Source organism: Zootoca vivipara, chromosome 10, assembly GCF_963506605.1.
Source record: "Zootoca vivipara chromosome 10, rZooViv1.1, whole genome shotgun sequence".
Taxonomy (NCBI): domain Eukaryota; kingdom Metazoa; phylum Chordata; class Lepidosauria; order Squamata; family Lacertidae; genus Zootoca; species Zootoca vivipara.
The window spans coordinates 1,262,538-1,279,326 of NC_083285.1; the positions used below are offsets into that span (position 1 = coordinate 1,262,538).

General features: G+C 44.4%; 1 protein-coding gene across 2 annotated transcripts in view; it reads left to right on the top strand.

Moving 5' to 3' along the window:
• The window catches only part of FRMD4A (FERM domain containing 4A), a 413,482-nt gene that overhangs the window by 61,459 nt on the left and 335,234 nt on the right, over positions 1-16,789 (top strand). The window contains exon 1 of one of the 2 annotated variants that reach the window (XM_035127381.2): positions 4,790-5,033. The exons of the other annotated variant lie outside the window; for it this stretch is intronic. Coding sequence (XP_034983272.1) covers positions 5,001-5,033 — 33 coding nt within the window. The 5' untranslated portion in view covers positions 4,790-5,000. Of the gene's footprint in view, positions 1-4,789; positions 5,034-16,789 lie in introns of those variants that run through there. 2 annotated transcript variants of the gene reach the window in all.

Genomic DNA, 16,789 nt, shown 5'->3' on the forward strand with positions numbered 1-16,789 from the left:
ACAGAATCAGAAAACAGAATTGTGAGGGCAAAGCAGGGCTGGGGCTCTGGCTCCGTGCTTACAACCAACTCCCATGTGAAGCTGCCGGAGGTTTAAGATTGAGATCTTTTCTCAAGTTCTCCTACCTTCTCCAGTGGGTGACACATCAGTTTCGTGGAATGCTTTCCCCAGAAAGGTTTTATGGCTCCAGGTTCCAACCCTTTCAAAATGTATTTATTTACTTCAAAACATGTATAGGCTGCCTTTCTGGGTGCCATGCCAGCCCAAAGCAACTGACAAACAAACGAGCTACATGTATAAAAAATAAATATTACAAAAAGGCATGATAAAAACATATTCACAGAGTTAACAACGAAAAGACAGAGCTTCAATAACATAAAAAATATTTCAGCCTCCACCCCAGACAATTATATATATATATATATATATATATATATATATATATATATATATATATATGTTTTTGGAATGCCTGAAGTGTAGCTGATGCCATAAGCAGTTCTACTGAGAGGGTGTTCAGAAGGTTTGGAGTCACCACAGAAAAGACCCTCTGGGAGGTGGACACACTGAGAGATTCCCTGATTAGGATCTCAGAGCATGGGCAACATGGTACGGGTGCAGGCAGCCCATGCAATAGCTTGGGCCCAAACCATTGCAGGCTTTAAAAGCTTAAAACCAACCCTTTAAATTGGGCTTGGAAATGCACCAGAAGCTAGTGTAGCAAGTACACTCTGGTGGCCACATTCCAAATTGGCAGAAGTTTCTGGACCATCTTTAAAGGCAGCTGCACATGAAGTGCATGGCCGCCATCTAGTTTGGACATGACTTCTTTTACCGGTAATTTCCCTGGGCCTGGAGTGGGCAAGATGTTAGGCATATTGTTAGACTACAACTCCCATAATCTCTGATCATTAACTGTGCTGCTAGGGGCTGTTGGAGTCTAGCAACATCTGGAGGGCAGCAGGTCACCCACCCACCTCCAGCTTTGATCTTTCAAGCGCCAATTTTTAGCACTCAAAGCTAAATAATAGTGGGATTGTTCTGTTTTATCTGAGACTGTGCTGCTATTATTACAGTTATTTGTGGTTTTGTCTCTAACCTGCTCTGGAAGTCTTTGGGCTGCTGTAACAGCAACAAATACTTGTAGCAAGTAAAAACAACAAATTGGAGCATTCTCTTCGCATATCCTGTGACCTCTGACAAGATGCTAGATATGTTTAATGAGAGATTTAATGGCCTTCCATGTTTTAGGGTATATTGGGGAAAATTAGCCATTTGGGAAAGATGCAGACCACAAAATGCTGGCTTCTCTGTCTCATTTGCAGCCATGGTATGGCTTGTTTGCCACCAGGGATACAAGAGAAATTAGATTCAGTTCACATGTAAAAGCGAATCTACCTAATTGTCACTTTAGGAAACAATATGTGAACTGAAATGCAGTGGTTCTTTGAAACATGCAATTCTTTGACTTTTGCAAGGTAGTTCTCCAGCCAAGTAATTTGTACTGGAACATAACAGAGTAAACCCTGCATATGAATTTATTCATTACCGAAAATAACATATAAAAAGGCTTTATCTTGTGGAAAAATCCTTTGCAATATTGTGCATATAAGGTGAAGGTGCATTAAAAGATGTGTGTATTGGAATAAATTTGCACCAAAATGTGTGTGCATTTTCACAAGGACTTTTGGGGGGTGGGGGTGGAATAATTTGCGAACTGATGTGGAAATGTGAACTGGATTTAAGATTGGCAAAATGAAAAACCAAAACTGACAGTTCACCCATCCCTGTTGTCACTAGAGTTGGCAGCACAATTGGCAAAAAAAAAAAAGATTACAAGTTGTTTATTATTATGATTATTATGATTATTGAAGAAGAAGACTGCCTATTGGTGCACATTTCCTGGGCAGCTTTATAGGACAGTAAACAAGAAGCAGGGAAATGATTTCTCCTCCCATCTCCCTGTAAATATTTTTAGGATCGGGATGCCCTTAGGCCAGGCATAGGCAACCTTGGCTCTCCAGATGTTTTGGAACTACAACTCCCACGATCCCTAGCTAACAAGGCCAGTGGCAGTTGTAGTTCCAAAACATCTGGAGAGCCAAGGTTGCCTATGCCTGCCTTGGGCTTTGATCCTAATCACACCTCATGTACAACATAGAAACTCCAGTAAAACCAAATAAATGACTCTAATGTCCAATATCAGTGAACGGCTGTCGCTGTTAAGTGTTGCCGTTGCAACTCTAGTATTGGATAATAATCCTGTTAAAGGTAAAGGTAAAGGGACCCCTGACCATTAGGTCCAGTCGTGACCGACTCTGGGGTTGCGCGCTCATCTCGCATTATTGGCCGAGGGAGCCGGCGTATAGCTTCCAGGTCATGTGGCCAGCATGACAAAGCCGCTTCTGGCAAACCAGAGCAGCACATGGAAACGCCGTTTACCTTCCCACTGTAGCGGTTCCTATTTATCTACTTGCATTTTGACGTGCTTTCGAACTGCTAGGTTGGCAGGAGCTGGGACCAAGCAACGGGAGCTCACCCCGTCACAGGGATTCAAACCGCTGACCTTCTGATCAGCAAGCCCTAGGCTCAGTGGTTTAACCACAGCGCCACCTGGGTCCCTAATAATCCTGTTACTAGTCAGTAAATCATTATCAACATAGTGGAGTCTTGATGTGCATGAATGTGATTTATTCTGCAGCACTTATTAGAGACTTGTAAGTATGGTTTGAATATAAATGACAAAGTGAGCTAAAAGAAATGGATATGTTTGATAACAGTTGCAAAAGCATTTCCTTTGCTCTGGCAAATGGGTCCGGGAGCTTGGGTTTGGTCAGGTGGCTTTGCATTTCAATGAGGAATTGCATTCATACTGGAAAATGGTTAAGAGCAATACCATTATTTTGGAATACATATTAATGGTGCAGCAGTAGGTGGAACGCCTTAGCAACCCGCAAGCGGCAAGAGGAAGATAGTGAAATAAGCAAGAGCCTTTAGGGTGGAGAAGAAAAAGAATCACAGAGTTAATAATCTAGTAGACAAACAGCATTGGAAAGGTAGGTGGAGGGGGGCAGATATCAATACAATCTTATAATGTCTTGCTGTGCCTCTGGCTTTTCTTTTTCTTTTTTTTTCTTTTGAAAAAGTGATTCTCTCATTTTATTGTCTCTTGGAAATAGTATCTTGATAACATAAAGCTAATTCTTAGCAGTGGCCTCTCAGCATTGTGCAAAATAAGTTCATTGTTAATGTTAGGTGATGAACCTTCAACTAAGATTAGGCGATCCTGTTGCTATGGCTGTCAGCTATGCAAATAAAGCTTATTGATTGATTGAATATTATTTGCACACTTGTAAAGCAAATATAAGGGACGTGGGTGGCACTGTGGTCTAAGAGCCTAGGGCTTGCTGATCAGAAGGTCGGCGGTTCAAATCCCTGTAACGGGGTGAGCTCCCGTTGCTCGGTCCCAGCTCCTGCCAACCTAGCAGTTCGAAAGCACGTCAAAGTGCAAGTTGATAAATAAGGACCGCTCCAGCGGGAAGGTAAATGGCGCTTCCGTGCGCTGCTCTGGTTCGCCAGAAGTGGCTTAGTCATGCTGGCCACATGACCCGGAAACTGTCTGTGGGTAAACGCCAGCTCCCTCAGCCCATAGAGCGAGATGAGCGTGCAACTCCAGAGTCGTCTGTGACTGGACTTAATGGTCAGGGGTACCTTTACTTTTAAAGCAGATGTCAAGGTTTAATTTTGAAGATGCTGGAGTTTGTGCTTGCCCTGCTTACCTCCCCCAGTCCCAGGTATGCGAGAGCAGAGGGAATGAGAGAAAGAGGGAGACTTTGTCTATGCTCAGATGCTTCACAGCGTTTCGTGGATGACTTCTGGCACTGCAGATAGGTTTTGGCATTAACCCTTGGTAAAGCTTGTGTGGAAATACGTATGCAGTAAGCCTGCAGCTTATGCACATTTAACTTGTGCACATTCAGCTTTACACACTTGGGGGGGGGGAAATAGAAAGGGGCGGAAAGGGGGTAGGCATCTGGGGGGAAAGCCATTGCACCCAATGTCTTTTGGCTTTAGGCGTGATCCCTAGCCTGTAACCCCTGTGTATATTGAGGGCTTACGATATTTTAAAGTGTGCATTAAAAAGTATATATTGGCCCAAAATGCACTATGTTAATGGAAATTACTTGCAAAATGTATATAGTAGAGACAAATTAATACAATGACGTGTAAATTAGCATAAATATGCAGTAAAATGCTAATGGACTTTTGCAAAGCCTTTTTTTTGCAATTGCAGACATGTGGAAATGTGGTATACGGAATTTAAGAGAAACTGAAACTCACAGATTTATTCATTCTTAGTTCAGTCCTCCCATTGTATACCTAACCCTCCATATGTTGAGTGTTACCTGTGTTCTTGAATTGAAGGCAGTGTTCAGATTTAAGCAGTGTTCAGATTTAAGGCAAAAACAGATCCAAAGTGCCCAGGGAACTTACTACAGTACAGTACTCATGAGTTCTGACAATCAGGATTTCCCTTTTCCTTTCCCTTTCCTTTGAATCCAGTTGATAGGAAGGGCAGGGCTGCTCTCCGCTGGCCACAGATGCTCAGGGACAAGCCCATGGCTTCCACTTGTCCTGCGTGACCTGATCCCTCCGGTTTGCTTCAGATCTCCTGTTGCTGAACGCATTACGTAGTAGAAGGAGCATTTGTCAGTGACTATAGTACGTAGCTGCAGGCACATTATGCACAGAGGGAGGGAGGGAGGGAGGGAGGGAGAAGGCGGCTTCTCTGGCCCCGTGTTCCTCACAGCACAGAGTGAGGAGGAGTTGAAGGCAGGCAGGTCTGCTGCTGCTGCTGCTGCTGCCGCCGCCTCAGCTTCTCTGAGGGGAAGTCGCTGCTGGGTTTGGACATGGTTTCATTCATCATATGGGATACTTGAAGAAGAAAAAGAGAGAAACTAAGTTGGAGGAAAGAGGATTGGCATGAGGAAGAAAGCAAAATGGAAGGGCTTCTGTCTCCCATGAGAACCAAGGTAAGGAGATACATTTCAATGCTTTCCCAGGGAGAGGAAGTGTGTGGAAGAGATGCCTCAGTTTTTGTCTATTGTGAATCTGTCTGTACTTTTGATTTAGAGGAGGACAGCCAGATAGCTGTACGGAGAAACCCCTCATTTTTCTCTTCCTCTGCTTCAGAGGGATTCCTTTGTAAAGGATTTCTCCTCAGCCGCTGACACTTTTCCTGTGGGTTTCCTGCCGGGATGCTTTTCATTGTGTTGTGTGGGAAGCAGGGACTGTGCGCACCCGGGGAGCTGTTCAGTTGAAAAGGGTCCCTGCGCATCATGCTGGGGGCTGTGCGGCTTATCATGATTCTTACTATTACTGCTATTTGCGGAGGAACAGCATTTTTTCAGACAGCAGAATTGCAGTCAGGCAAGGAATCGACATGGCTTTTGTTTACTTCTATCTACTGCAAAAGCATTTTTGGGTGAAAGAGACCAAATTTGCTATGGGAGACTGTAAAGGGTGAAGGAGGACATGCTTGAAGCGGGGTTTGTTTGTCCTTTGAGTTTTATGCTAGAAAACGGCTCATTGATTTCTTTTAACGCAGTGAGAGAATGCCATAGAAGTGAAGTTTGTGTTAATCTTGACTTTACATTTACAACTCGTGGTGGCATTTTGCTGAGGTGAAAGTGAGTGCTGGTGGTCCACTAGTCATGTTCACATGCCTCTCACAAAGTTTGTTGAGTGACTGATCTAAAAAAGGTGGACTAATACTAGTCGGTGTCATTTTTTGTTTGTTTAATGCTTTATAATGTGCTTTATAGGAATGCTGTGAGAGAGGGCATTGCTGTCCCTGTTGGAAGTGACTTGAGACTAAGCGATAATGACTGCTTCAAAGCCACACAATGAACCACACAATGGTAGAGGCAAGACTTGAACCCAGCCTTCTAAGAGGCAAGGGCTGAGCTGCTTTGGGGAATGGGAACATCAATGCACACGCACCTCAACAAAACCCCAGCATGGGCCCATTATATGTACATTATGTGTGTGCGTACACGGGAGAGAGAGCCACCTTGAATAGTCCTCTTTGTCACAGTTAATGGGACCAAGAAACAGAAGTGTGTGTGTGTATGTGTGCTATGAGGGTTGGAGTCGGGTTTATTCTTAGTGTCTCTGCTGGAGTTCTCCCAGACGTGCCAGTGGCCTGCTATGGGGAACAGAGTCAGCACCAGACAGAACTTGCCCCAGGTGCTCCTGCAAGACACAGGTCCTTCTGTTCACAGTGCAGACATTTCACTAGTGCTCACACATTTGAAGCTGTGTGTGTCTTTTATATGCTACATTTATTTTGTTTCTCATGGATTGCATGCAGTTCAATAGGATTGTTGACTTGTCTTAGCACATTCAGCTTTTTGGGAAGAGCCACGTGGACTCTGGTCTCAGAAACCAGGCAGTGTGTAGATGCCCATGGAGTTGACCACGTGTTCAAGCCATTCCTAAGACTTCACTCCCATCAGTTTCCATAGTCAGCAGACTGAAAACAGAAACACCCTAGAAGAGAGCCGAGGGAGGAGAGGCTGGTTTTAGCTGTCTTTAGTGAACTGTATCAAACAATAGCTCTTTCTGAAATTACTCTGCCTCCAAACTACATCATGTCTCTCCCTAAGATCGGTTTATCAGGAACAGTGTTTCCTGAGCCATCTCATGTCGCTTGATTTCCCTTAGCCATTAGGCTCCCTCCTCATCCCCAAACTACACATATCCTGCCCCCTCATTTAGCTATGAGCTCCCCAGGGGAGGAGGTTGGCAGCGGTGGTAATGGAGAGGTAACAGGATTCTCCCTCTCTGCTGCCACCTCCATCCTCATCGCTCAGGACAAGCACCGGCTCCCCCTCCTTCCTGAGCTCAGCAGCAGCAGAGCTGGTGGGGGAAACAGGGACATTCCAGGACCAAATCACAAAACAGGATGGCTTCTGTCATTCTGGGACTTTCGCTGGAAAATCGGGACACTTGGAGGGGATGCAGTCTGATACATATACCTCTTTGGTGATCAAGTGGTGGGTTGTTGCAACCCATATATGTAGGTTTCACAAACGCCCTTTTGAGAGGGAATGAGAGAGAGTGGGAAAGGAGGATGAGAGAGGGGAAGAATGTGAGAACAGGACAGCTGTAGATAAAGATAGGAAAGGAAAAACTAATGCAACAAATAAAAATTGGGTCAAATATTGCCGGTTATTGAGGAAGTGCAGCACAATGAGCCTGGTATGGTTCAAGGCCACTGAATGAACATAGACACAAATGCCTGTGGGGAAGACGCTTAATTCCTAGAAGAAAGAGATGCTGGGCCCCAAGTTCACCTGAAATGCCTCCCTCTAGAATTGAAATGCTTCTGCCCAATCTCTGATGTGTGCAGAGACTCTAGTATCTCAGTGACATCGGAAATGCACTCTGCACCTGGGGAACTTGAGCTATTTTTATTTCATGTGCTCCAGCACTGTCCTCAGCCATTGAGAAACCTCTGTCAGGAGTGACCTATTGCACAAATAAAGTCCTGTCTGTACAGGGCACACCGCTGTTGTTACCACGGTTGTTATGACTGCTGGCATTAAATAAATGTTAATTACAGTAGCGTCAACAACACTGGAACAGCAATTTAAAAAGATAATACCCCAAGCTATTAATATAGACATGCAACCATGAATAAAATATTGTTTTTCTGAGTGGGTGATTCACCAATCACTTATCCTAATAGAATCTGATAGGAAGCAAAGTAGCACAGCAGTGAATTGATCCTCTAAAGGAAACTATGGAAACCGCAATCCACACCCTTTACTATTTGGTCTTTTTCAAACAGGTGCCAACAAGCCAACTCTTTTCATGTTGCTTTTATAGTCAATTTAATTACAAAGCATTATATGGATGATATAATGTTATACTTTCTTACCACAACATAGTCTGGTGATTAGGAAAACAGTGTGTGGGTGTTTCAGTTTTGATTTTAAGTCTGGTCACTGTTGTCTAAAAGCTTGGGACTAAAATTGATTGATTTTTGTTTTGTTTTGTTTTGCAAGTACACATTATTTCTATTCTTCAATAACAGGCTGTGTTGCTGGAGGCTTTTAGGAAGCTAGGCTTGATGTAGTAATCGTGGTTGAGAAAATGACAAAGAATGTTATGGAGGAGGGAGAACATGGGACAATTATATCTTTTGAAACAATCTTACCGGTAATAGGGCAATGTTTTTCCACCACCATTGTGACTGTGTTTTTCGTTTTATTAAAAAATTGCCAGTATTCTCAATTTACTGTTCTCTATGGACAACATTTTAATAGTGTTGGTGATAGTTCCACTGCGTGCTCATTTGTCCATTTCCTTGAAATGGTTGCCTGAGGCAAACTAGCATGATACTGATTTGCCATCTGGTTAACATCACAATTACTATTTGCTGTAAGTATGATATTGGGGCTGGGGTGTCCTTTAATAATAAATATTCTCTGGGCCCACAAAATGGACAGTTAAGTGGAATAGGAATCAAAAGTGGACAGGCGTTATGTTCCATTGATCAAGTTATTTAATGAAATGTGAGGATATGCTGATACCTACATAGGAAAAGCAGATGGTATCTTACAGAACCAACCCAGAAACGCCATGCCATGGAGGTCTGTTGAAACCTCTACCCAGGACTCTGTCAGAAGTGATGGGGAGGGCACAAGACCCTCAAAGGCTTAGTGACCTTCCAAAGCACTGCCACAATTGCTCTTTGCACAGAGCACCCCAGAATGTTTGAGCAACATGAGGAAAACGGTCCATTTGAATTACCTGAGCACCCATCTCCCACGGGCCAAGGGAACCCATTGAATTTGTACTGCCCAAAAGCCACCAGAATCTTGGAGGCATTTCTACCTGTTTCTAAAAAATTACATTCCATTTTTTTGTGGAGCAGGAAAACATCAATGTGCCTGATAGTGTTGTTGTTGTGAGGCTGAATGCAAAGCAGTTTGTAAAGCACTGTGTACTTTTAAAAAACCTAGGCAAATACTATATAATAACCATGATGATGATATTATACTTGGCAGTCACTTTGCACTTGTACAAATAAATGGGATCAAAATTAAGGGAGGAGAATGGAAAGCTGACATTTCTTTCTGTGGAACCATATGGGGAGTGAGTATAATGTATATTTTTAAACTAATTTGCGTTCTTTTCAAAGTACTTAGCAGATGGCAAAAGCAAATGCTTGCATTTCATGAAAACCCAATGCAAATCATGTAACCAAAAATGAAACCTAAACATTAGGAAGAACTTTTTGACAGTAAGAGCTGTTCAGCAGTGGAATTTGCTACCAAGGAGTGTGGTGGAGTCTCCTTCTTTGGAGGTCTTTAAGCAGAGGATATGTCAAGAATGCTTTGATGGTGTTTCCTGCTTGGCAGGGGGTTGGACTGGATGGCCCTTGTGGTCTCTTCCAACTCTATGATTCTATGAAACATTGTGGCTAATGTATTTCCCTGCTAGTGCATTAGAAAAGGTGAAATTGAGTTGGGGGACATTTCCCATTTCATGTTGACAGTGTAATACAGTCCTGGGCTGCTGTAGGTGGCAAAAGCAAATGTTGTAATAATAAGTGTCTTTAAAAATCACTCATTTGACCACCTGCAATCCTTTCTATTTTGGGCTTAGTCACTCTGCACTGGTGGCTTTAGCAGGGGTTACTGGGACGCTGGATTGCAACCCTGGGCCCATGTTGGGCTTTCTTTGTTTTAAAAAATCAAGGTCACTGAAATGTATCTGAGTTAAATTACTCATCTGGATCATTCCATTGTTTGTACAGTTTGTGTGATTGAGAAAAAGCATTGTTTCTGATTAAAATCAGAAGCCTGATTATTCTAGAATGAAAGGGAATGGTGAGCATGGTTTATGCAAAAAAATCTGTTAATTCTTGTGGCTAACTAACTACAGTAGTACCTCTGTTTATCAACTTAATCCATTCCGGAAGTCCGTTCTTAAACCAAAACCGTTCTTAAACCGAGGCGTGCATTCCCTAATGAGGCCTCCTGCCGCCGGTGCCCTTCCACCGTTCGGATTCCGTTCGTAGACTGAGGTAAAGTTCTCAAACCGGGACACTATTTCCGGTTTTGCGGAGTTTGTAAACCAAATTGTTCTTAAACCGGACTGTTCTCAAATTGAGGTACTGCTGTATTACCATGTTTTCAGTAACTGGGTTGTGTGAAGAAATACTCTTAAAGTTGTTGATCTGTCTTGTATTAGGTTCAGGTAGGTAGCCATGTTGGTCTGACACAATGTGTTTGTTTGTGTGTGTGTAGTCCAGTAGCATCTTAGAGACCAACTAAGTTTGTTCTTGGTATAAGCTTTTGTGTGCATGCACACCAAGAGCTGGGATTAATCTTCACAGCCCTTGAGCTCCCATGCCATCTTTCAGTGTCAAAGTTCAGTCCTGGATCATGTGATTGATGAAGATGAGTCATGTGATTGGATCATGTGATTGAAGAAGATGCATCAATAGGAGTATAGCATCTAGATCAAGGGAAGTAATAGTACCACTGTATTCTGCTCTGGTCAGACCTCACCTGGAGTACTGTGTCCAGTTCTGGGCACCACAGTTCAAGAAGGATACCGACAAGCTGGAACATGTCCAGAAGAGGGCAACCAAAATGGTCAAAGGCCTGGAAACGATGCCTTATGAGGAACGGCTTAGGGAGCTGGGTATGTTTAGCCTGGAGAAGAGAAGGTTAAGGGGTGATATGATAGCCATGTTCAAATATATAAAAGGATGTCATATAGAGGAGGGAGAAAGGTTGTTTTCTGCTGCTCCAGAGAAGCGGACACGGAGCAATGGATTCAAACTACAAGAAAGAAAATTCCACCTAAACATTAGGAAGAACTTCCTGACAGTAAGAGCTGTTTGGCAGTGGAATTTGCTACCAAGGAGTGTGGTGGAGTCTCCTTCTTTGGAGGTCTTTAAGCAGAGGCTTGACAGACATATGTCAAGAATGCTTTGATGGTGTTTCCTGCTCGGCAGGGGGGTTGGACTAGATGGCCCTTGTGGTCTCTTCCAACTCTACGATTCTATGATTCTATTCTGAGTGATCCACTGTGCATGTCAGTTTTCTCACTTACCACCAGACAGGGAGTCCCTCTGTCTGTAGCTCCACCAAGTGCTGGTCTTCCTTCTGCCCTGCCAGCCCCAGCAAGCAGGCGCTGAGAGAGAATGTGACCACAGTTGGACTGGTCCAGCTGGGAGTCCAAAGCCATGAACTTGGTTGTGTAATCTGGAGCCAGCCATGGTCTCGCAGGGGGTTGTGAGGATCAAATTGGATAACCCTGTGTATTCCACCACCCATTATGGAGAAGAATGGGATGCAGATAGGATGAATTATATAAACGGATGTAAATTAGCCACTCTTCTCTAGGTGCTCGTTGTCCTTGGGGGAGATGGAGGGAGCCATGCCCTTCCCCCTGTCACTGGCCAGGCCAAAGAGTCACGTGGCCAGTTCAGGAAGCTAATTGTGGCAAAAGGGGAGTCCGTCCAACCTCATCTGTCAGCCCGTGAAGGAGCCGCTGCTGTGAAGCCTGCTTTCCTTTTCCCTCCTCATTCATTTTCCCTTTTGTATTATATCTATCAGCTTGCGAGCAGGAGTTCACTTAACTTTTATTATTCATTTGGTGTATAATAAGGCTTTCATCCAGCCTTGAGGCCTGGCACTTCCTTGATTATAAGCTGGGACAAATAGGCCCCTTGTTTTCTGCTGATTTCTTTATATGTGTTATTTCACAAAGAACATATTTCAGAAGCAGACCAGTAATTTGTTTGGCCAGTGCTTGCCTCACTGTCTTCTCATGTTGTGGCTACTTAATAAACATGGTGACAGTTGTGAAATAAAGTGTGGAGGTAAATTGCACATCAAACAGTAATTGCATTATACCATGTAATAGTCTTAAGCACATTAAATCATGGGCCCTTAATGCATTTGTACCTTAGGATCTTCATAATTGGCACATAAATATGTATGAGGTTAAGGAGAAGTGGCAGGATGGGGTGGTGCGATGGGCTGCCATGTGGAAAATGAAGTAGTTAAACAGAAGGCTCCATCAACATTGCGGTAACCTTTTTCAGATTGGTAGATAAGGATTGTACAAACCGATAAGTCAGTAAAGTGAAAATGCCTGGTTTGGGGATAATCAAATGTAACTGGGATGCAAATCAATACTGTGTTACTGTTCCATTGTTCAGTGGGACGCTGTAGTTCTGTGCCTCTTGGGAAGGGCCGGCCCACCCACAAGGCAAGGTGATGCAACTGTCTCAGGCAGCAGGATCCACAGGGGCAGCAGATCTGCCTGCAAGGAATGCATTGCCCACTGTTGTTGCTGCAGTGACAGCCATAGCTGTTTCGCCCTCCTTGGAGGCCAGATCTGCCATGTCCTCTGCAGCCTCCGCCCCCCTGTGCCACCTCTACAGCAGCCTCTTGGTAAAAAGGAGGCCTAAGAAGGAAATGGCTGCCCTCTCCTGGATCTCCTTGGGTCTGCACCTACCCGGTGTGATTCAGAGCAGCCCCTGCTCCCACCACGGCCTTTGATTCCCACCTCAACCATTGGGTAAGGCTGATTTGATTCTCCCCCTTGTTCCTAAGGTAGATTTCCATTCCCCACCATTTTGGGGTTTGCCTAAGGAGTCAAAAAGTCTTGAGCTAGCCCTGCTCTTGGTCCATATCGCAAGGGATCCATGGCTGCCACTGACCCATGGCACTTCCTCAGTCGCACGTGACTTGTGTGGGGCTGCCATTGTGTTCCAACTGCAGGAACCAGGGGGGGGGCACAAATATATGTGCTTTTCTGCTTCCGAGGCGCAAGCTGCATATCGGTTGTTCAGATAAATGCTCAAACAGGCATCAGGTTTAAGAATGTGATTGTGAGGGAATAAAAGGGATGGCTGTCTGCACCATCCGCAGGGCAATTAAGTTATTGGTTTTGCTGCTAAAGTGCATGCAATACACAAAAAGTGTTCAGGTCTGCATTAGTTTGATATGCTTTCAAACAGGAGAAACGAGCCATTTGTGAGTAAAAGCAATATACATGCCAAGTCAAACAATGGTTGGGGTCTGCATGGCTAAATAATAATAATATTGGTGTGTATGGGGGGGGGGGTTGGATTCTTGACCCAGCAGAAAAAATGTTCCAAACATGCATTGCCAGTATGCAGGAAGGCAGCGACATTTTCTGATTCACCCTGCCTTTGCCGCAGCTTCAGTAGAGAAGTCTGCCTTAACTGTGTGCAACGTGGACATGGACTTGAAACGGAGTCTGAAAATTCCTCTGTTTACATCCAGGCCTTGTTGGCCACTGGGAACTCTCCTTGGTGCTGTGCCCACTGGCATGCCTGCCATTTTGCTCTGTGGGCTCCTCTACAGGACCAGAACTGGACATGCCTTTCAAAGTAAGCTGTGTGTCCTTCTCTTGATCATCCCCAAGGAATCCGGGGTCCTGAGAAGCATGGTTTGCAACGTTTGCCATTCTTGGCAGCACACCAGCCATTCAAACCTCCTTGGTTGTCTTCTTGCTTTGCAAGGTCCATTTGCAGCATTGAGAGGAAGAATGGGGCTGCCTTCCTTCCTTGTCGCCTCCTGCTTCCTACCTGAGGAGTCGTATCCTAGGGTTGGAGCCCCGGACACTGTAACACTGTAACAGCAGCTGTTTCAAAGGAGGCACAAAAATGAAAGCTTATGCTGAGTTAGAGTTGACACTGAAACTTCTCCTACAGTGAAATTTGAGAAGATGTGGAGGTTCTTTCCCCAACAAAATCTCCAAGGAATTTAAGGGGAGGCGAAAAGAGCAATGTCACCCATCAATGAAAGACAATGCCAGTGATTAGACTCCTTACAGAACAAGGTGGAAGAGGACGTTGCATCATACCTGCCAAGTTGCTGTCAGAGAAATAAGGGACTGGGCCGGAAATAGCAGACCGGAAGTAGCGCTGCCGCCATTTTGGAACTGGGTGGAGCATGCTCAGAAGTGACTTTTGATGCTGCTTTGCCCAGTTCCAAAATGGCTGCCGCGCCAGACTAAACCGGGGGAAAACAAAAAAATCCGTTTTTTCAGCTAGGAACAGCTGGAAAAATGGGGGTTTCCCGGGGAAAACAGGAGACTTGGCAGCTATGTGTTGCATGCGTTTGCTGGGGTTGAAGCTGCCATGGTTGGTGCCTTGAGACACACCCCAAGATGGAGATTTGTCTTACGTGTCTTAAGCTCTGAGGACCTGCAGGACCACCTATGCTTCCTCAAAGTTATGCAATAAAAGTGTGTTAGAGTGTTTTCTATATTTTGTCTTGTGAGCAACTAGACATTTCTTTATTCTTCTCATGCCATCTTTGTAGATCTTGTTCAAGCATAGGCTCTCCCTTCATCACAAATCAGTGCCAATCTGATTTTTAAATAAGTGCCAAGGGTAAAATTCCTTGGCAATTCCTGTCAATTTGCCACATACCAGTCAGTCTGTAAACTTGGGTGTGTTCTCTCCTCACCTGCTTTGCCCGCTGCAGGTCTCCACATAGACAATGCTCCCTCCAGTATTGTTATAACATACACCCCTCGCACTGCAGGCTTGGAGGAGTAAAAGCAAGCCTGCGTAGAAGAGAGAGAAAGAAAAGTGACACATAAATGGTAATTAGTTTATTTCCCTTGAAAATTCTGCCTTTTAAAAATTTGTTTTATAATCCCTGGCCTCTCACAGCACCTCTTAATCCCCAATGCTTTGCCATCAGCAAATACTGCTGGCAGCAGGAGAATTCCAGCTTCTTTGCTCTTAGACTTGCTGCTGAATTTGCAATGAGCACCTGGCTTAAAAGCATGCAAAATGAGCTGGCCCAGTGCTTCCTCCCTCATCTTCTTTGAGAAAAACAGAAAGGTTTTTTTTTTGGAGGGGAGTGTTGCTTGGTGGTTCTCTGTTCTTCCTTTCTTTTTTGCATTGTGCTGTTTTTTGTTTGTTTGCTTTGTCCTTCAAAGCTGCCGTCTCCTTCTGGACCATCTCAAAGGGCTGAAAGAACTTTCAAATGGACTTTTCTTCTCTCCCCACAAATGCTCCCTGACTGTAAATGGAAATTAATTATCATTACATGCACTAATCACTGCACCCACAGAGAATGAGTTTTTAGTGTTGTGTACCAACGAGTTGAGCAGAGGAGCTCAATAAAAACCATTTGTAATGTTTAGATACAGCACATAAACCTCTAAAGGGAGCTGTTTTGTATTACCAAATCTTATTACCATTATCAGTTTATTTATAGGTCCTAGGATTAAAACCTGTAAATCCCATGTTACTGTTTGTTGCTGAGAACCCTTTTTTCAAGGAATCTCTTAGCCTTCTACAGTGTGTGCTTGCTGTCTTTGTAGTTTGAATCTCCTCTAAAGAGCTCGGCATGGCCTGTGTGAAGATTAGAGATGTGGGGAGAAATTTGATTTAGATGAATCTTCCTACTATGCTCACCCCGTCGCAGGGATTCGAACCGCCAACCTTCTGATCGGCAAGCCCTAGGCTCTGTGGTTTAACCCACAGCTCCACCCGTATCCCTTCCAACCTAGCAGTTCGAAAGCACACAGTGCAAGTAGATAAATAGGTACCGCTCTGGCGGGAAGGGTAAACGGCATTTCCGTGTGCTGCTCTGGTTCGCCAGAAGCGGCTTTGTCATGTTGGCCACATGACCTGGAAGCTGGACGCCGGCTTCCTTGGCCAATAATGCGAGATGAATGCCGCAACCCCAGAGTCGTCCGCAACTGGACCTAATGGTCAGGGGTACCTTGACCTTACCTACTTTGCACTTTGTGAAACACAACTGCCCTTAAAAATTTGCACTTTTCTTAATTTTGCAATGTAGTTCTCCAGCCAAGTAATTTGCACAGAAATTCATGCAATAGAGTAAAATCTGCATAAGAATGCATCTATTAGTGAAAATAACATAAAAATGGATCATATCAGGGAACATTGCTTTGCATAATTTAGCAATACCTAGGAGAAAATATTTTACATCATAAGTAATAATAATAAAAATAATAATTTATTATAATCCAGGCACTCACACAGACCTTCACTGCCTTCACTGGTTCCGATTTCAAAGAGAGGTAGAGCTTGGTATCATCCGCATATTGATGGACACCCAGCCCAAACCCCTTGATGATCTCTCCCAACGGCTGCATGTAGATGTTAAAAAGCATGGGGGAGAGGACAGAACCCTGAGGCACCCCACAAGTGATGACCCAGGGGTCTGAACACTCATCCCCCAAAACCACTTTCTGGACACGGCCCAGAAGGAAGGAACGGAACCACTGTACCGGTATAACAGTGCCCCATCTAGTGTCCTCTAGATGGTCCAGAAGGATGTTATGATCAATTGTATCAAAGGCTGCTGAGAGATCCAGCAGAACTAGGAAACAGCTCTCACCTTTGTCCCTAGCCTCCCGGGGATCATCAACCAGCGCGACCAAGGCAGTTTCAGGCCCATGGTGAGGCCTTAATCCCGATTGGAAGGGATCCAAATGGTCCACATCCTCCAGGCATGCCTGGAGTTGTTCAGCAACCACCCGCTCAATAACCTTGCCCAAGAATGGAAAATTTGAAACTGGGCGGTAGTTGGCCATACTGGCCGGGTCTAAAGATGTTTTTTTAAGAAGCAGTTTAATGACCGCCTCTTTCAGAGGGTCTGGGAATGCTCCTCACAGAGAGAAGCATTCACCACCCCGCAGAGCCCATCGTCCAGCCCTTCCTGGCTTGCTTTTATTAAAC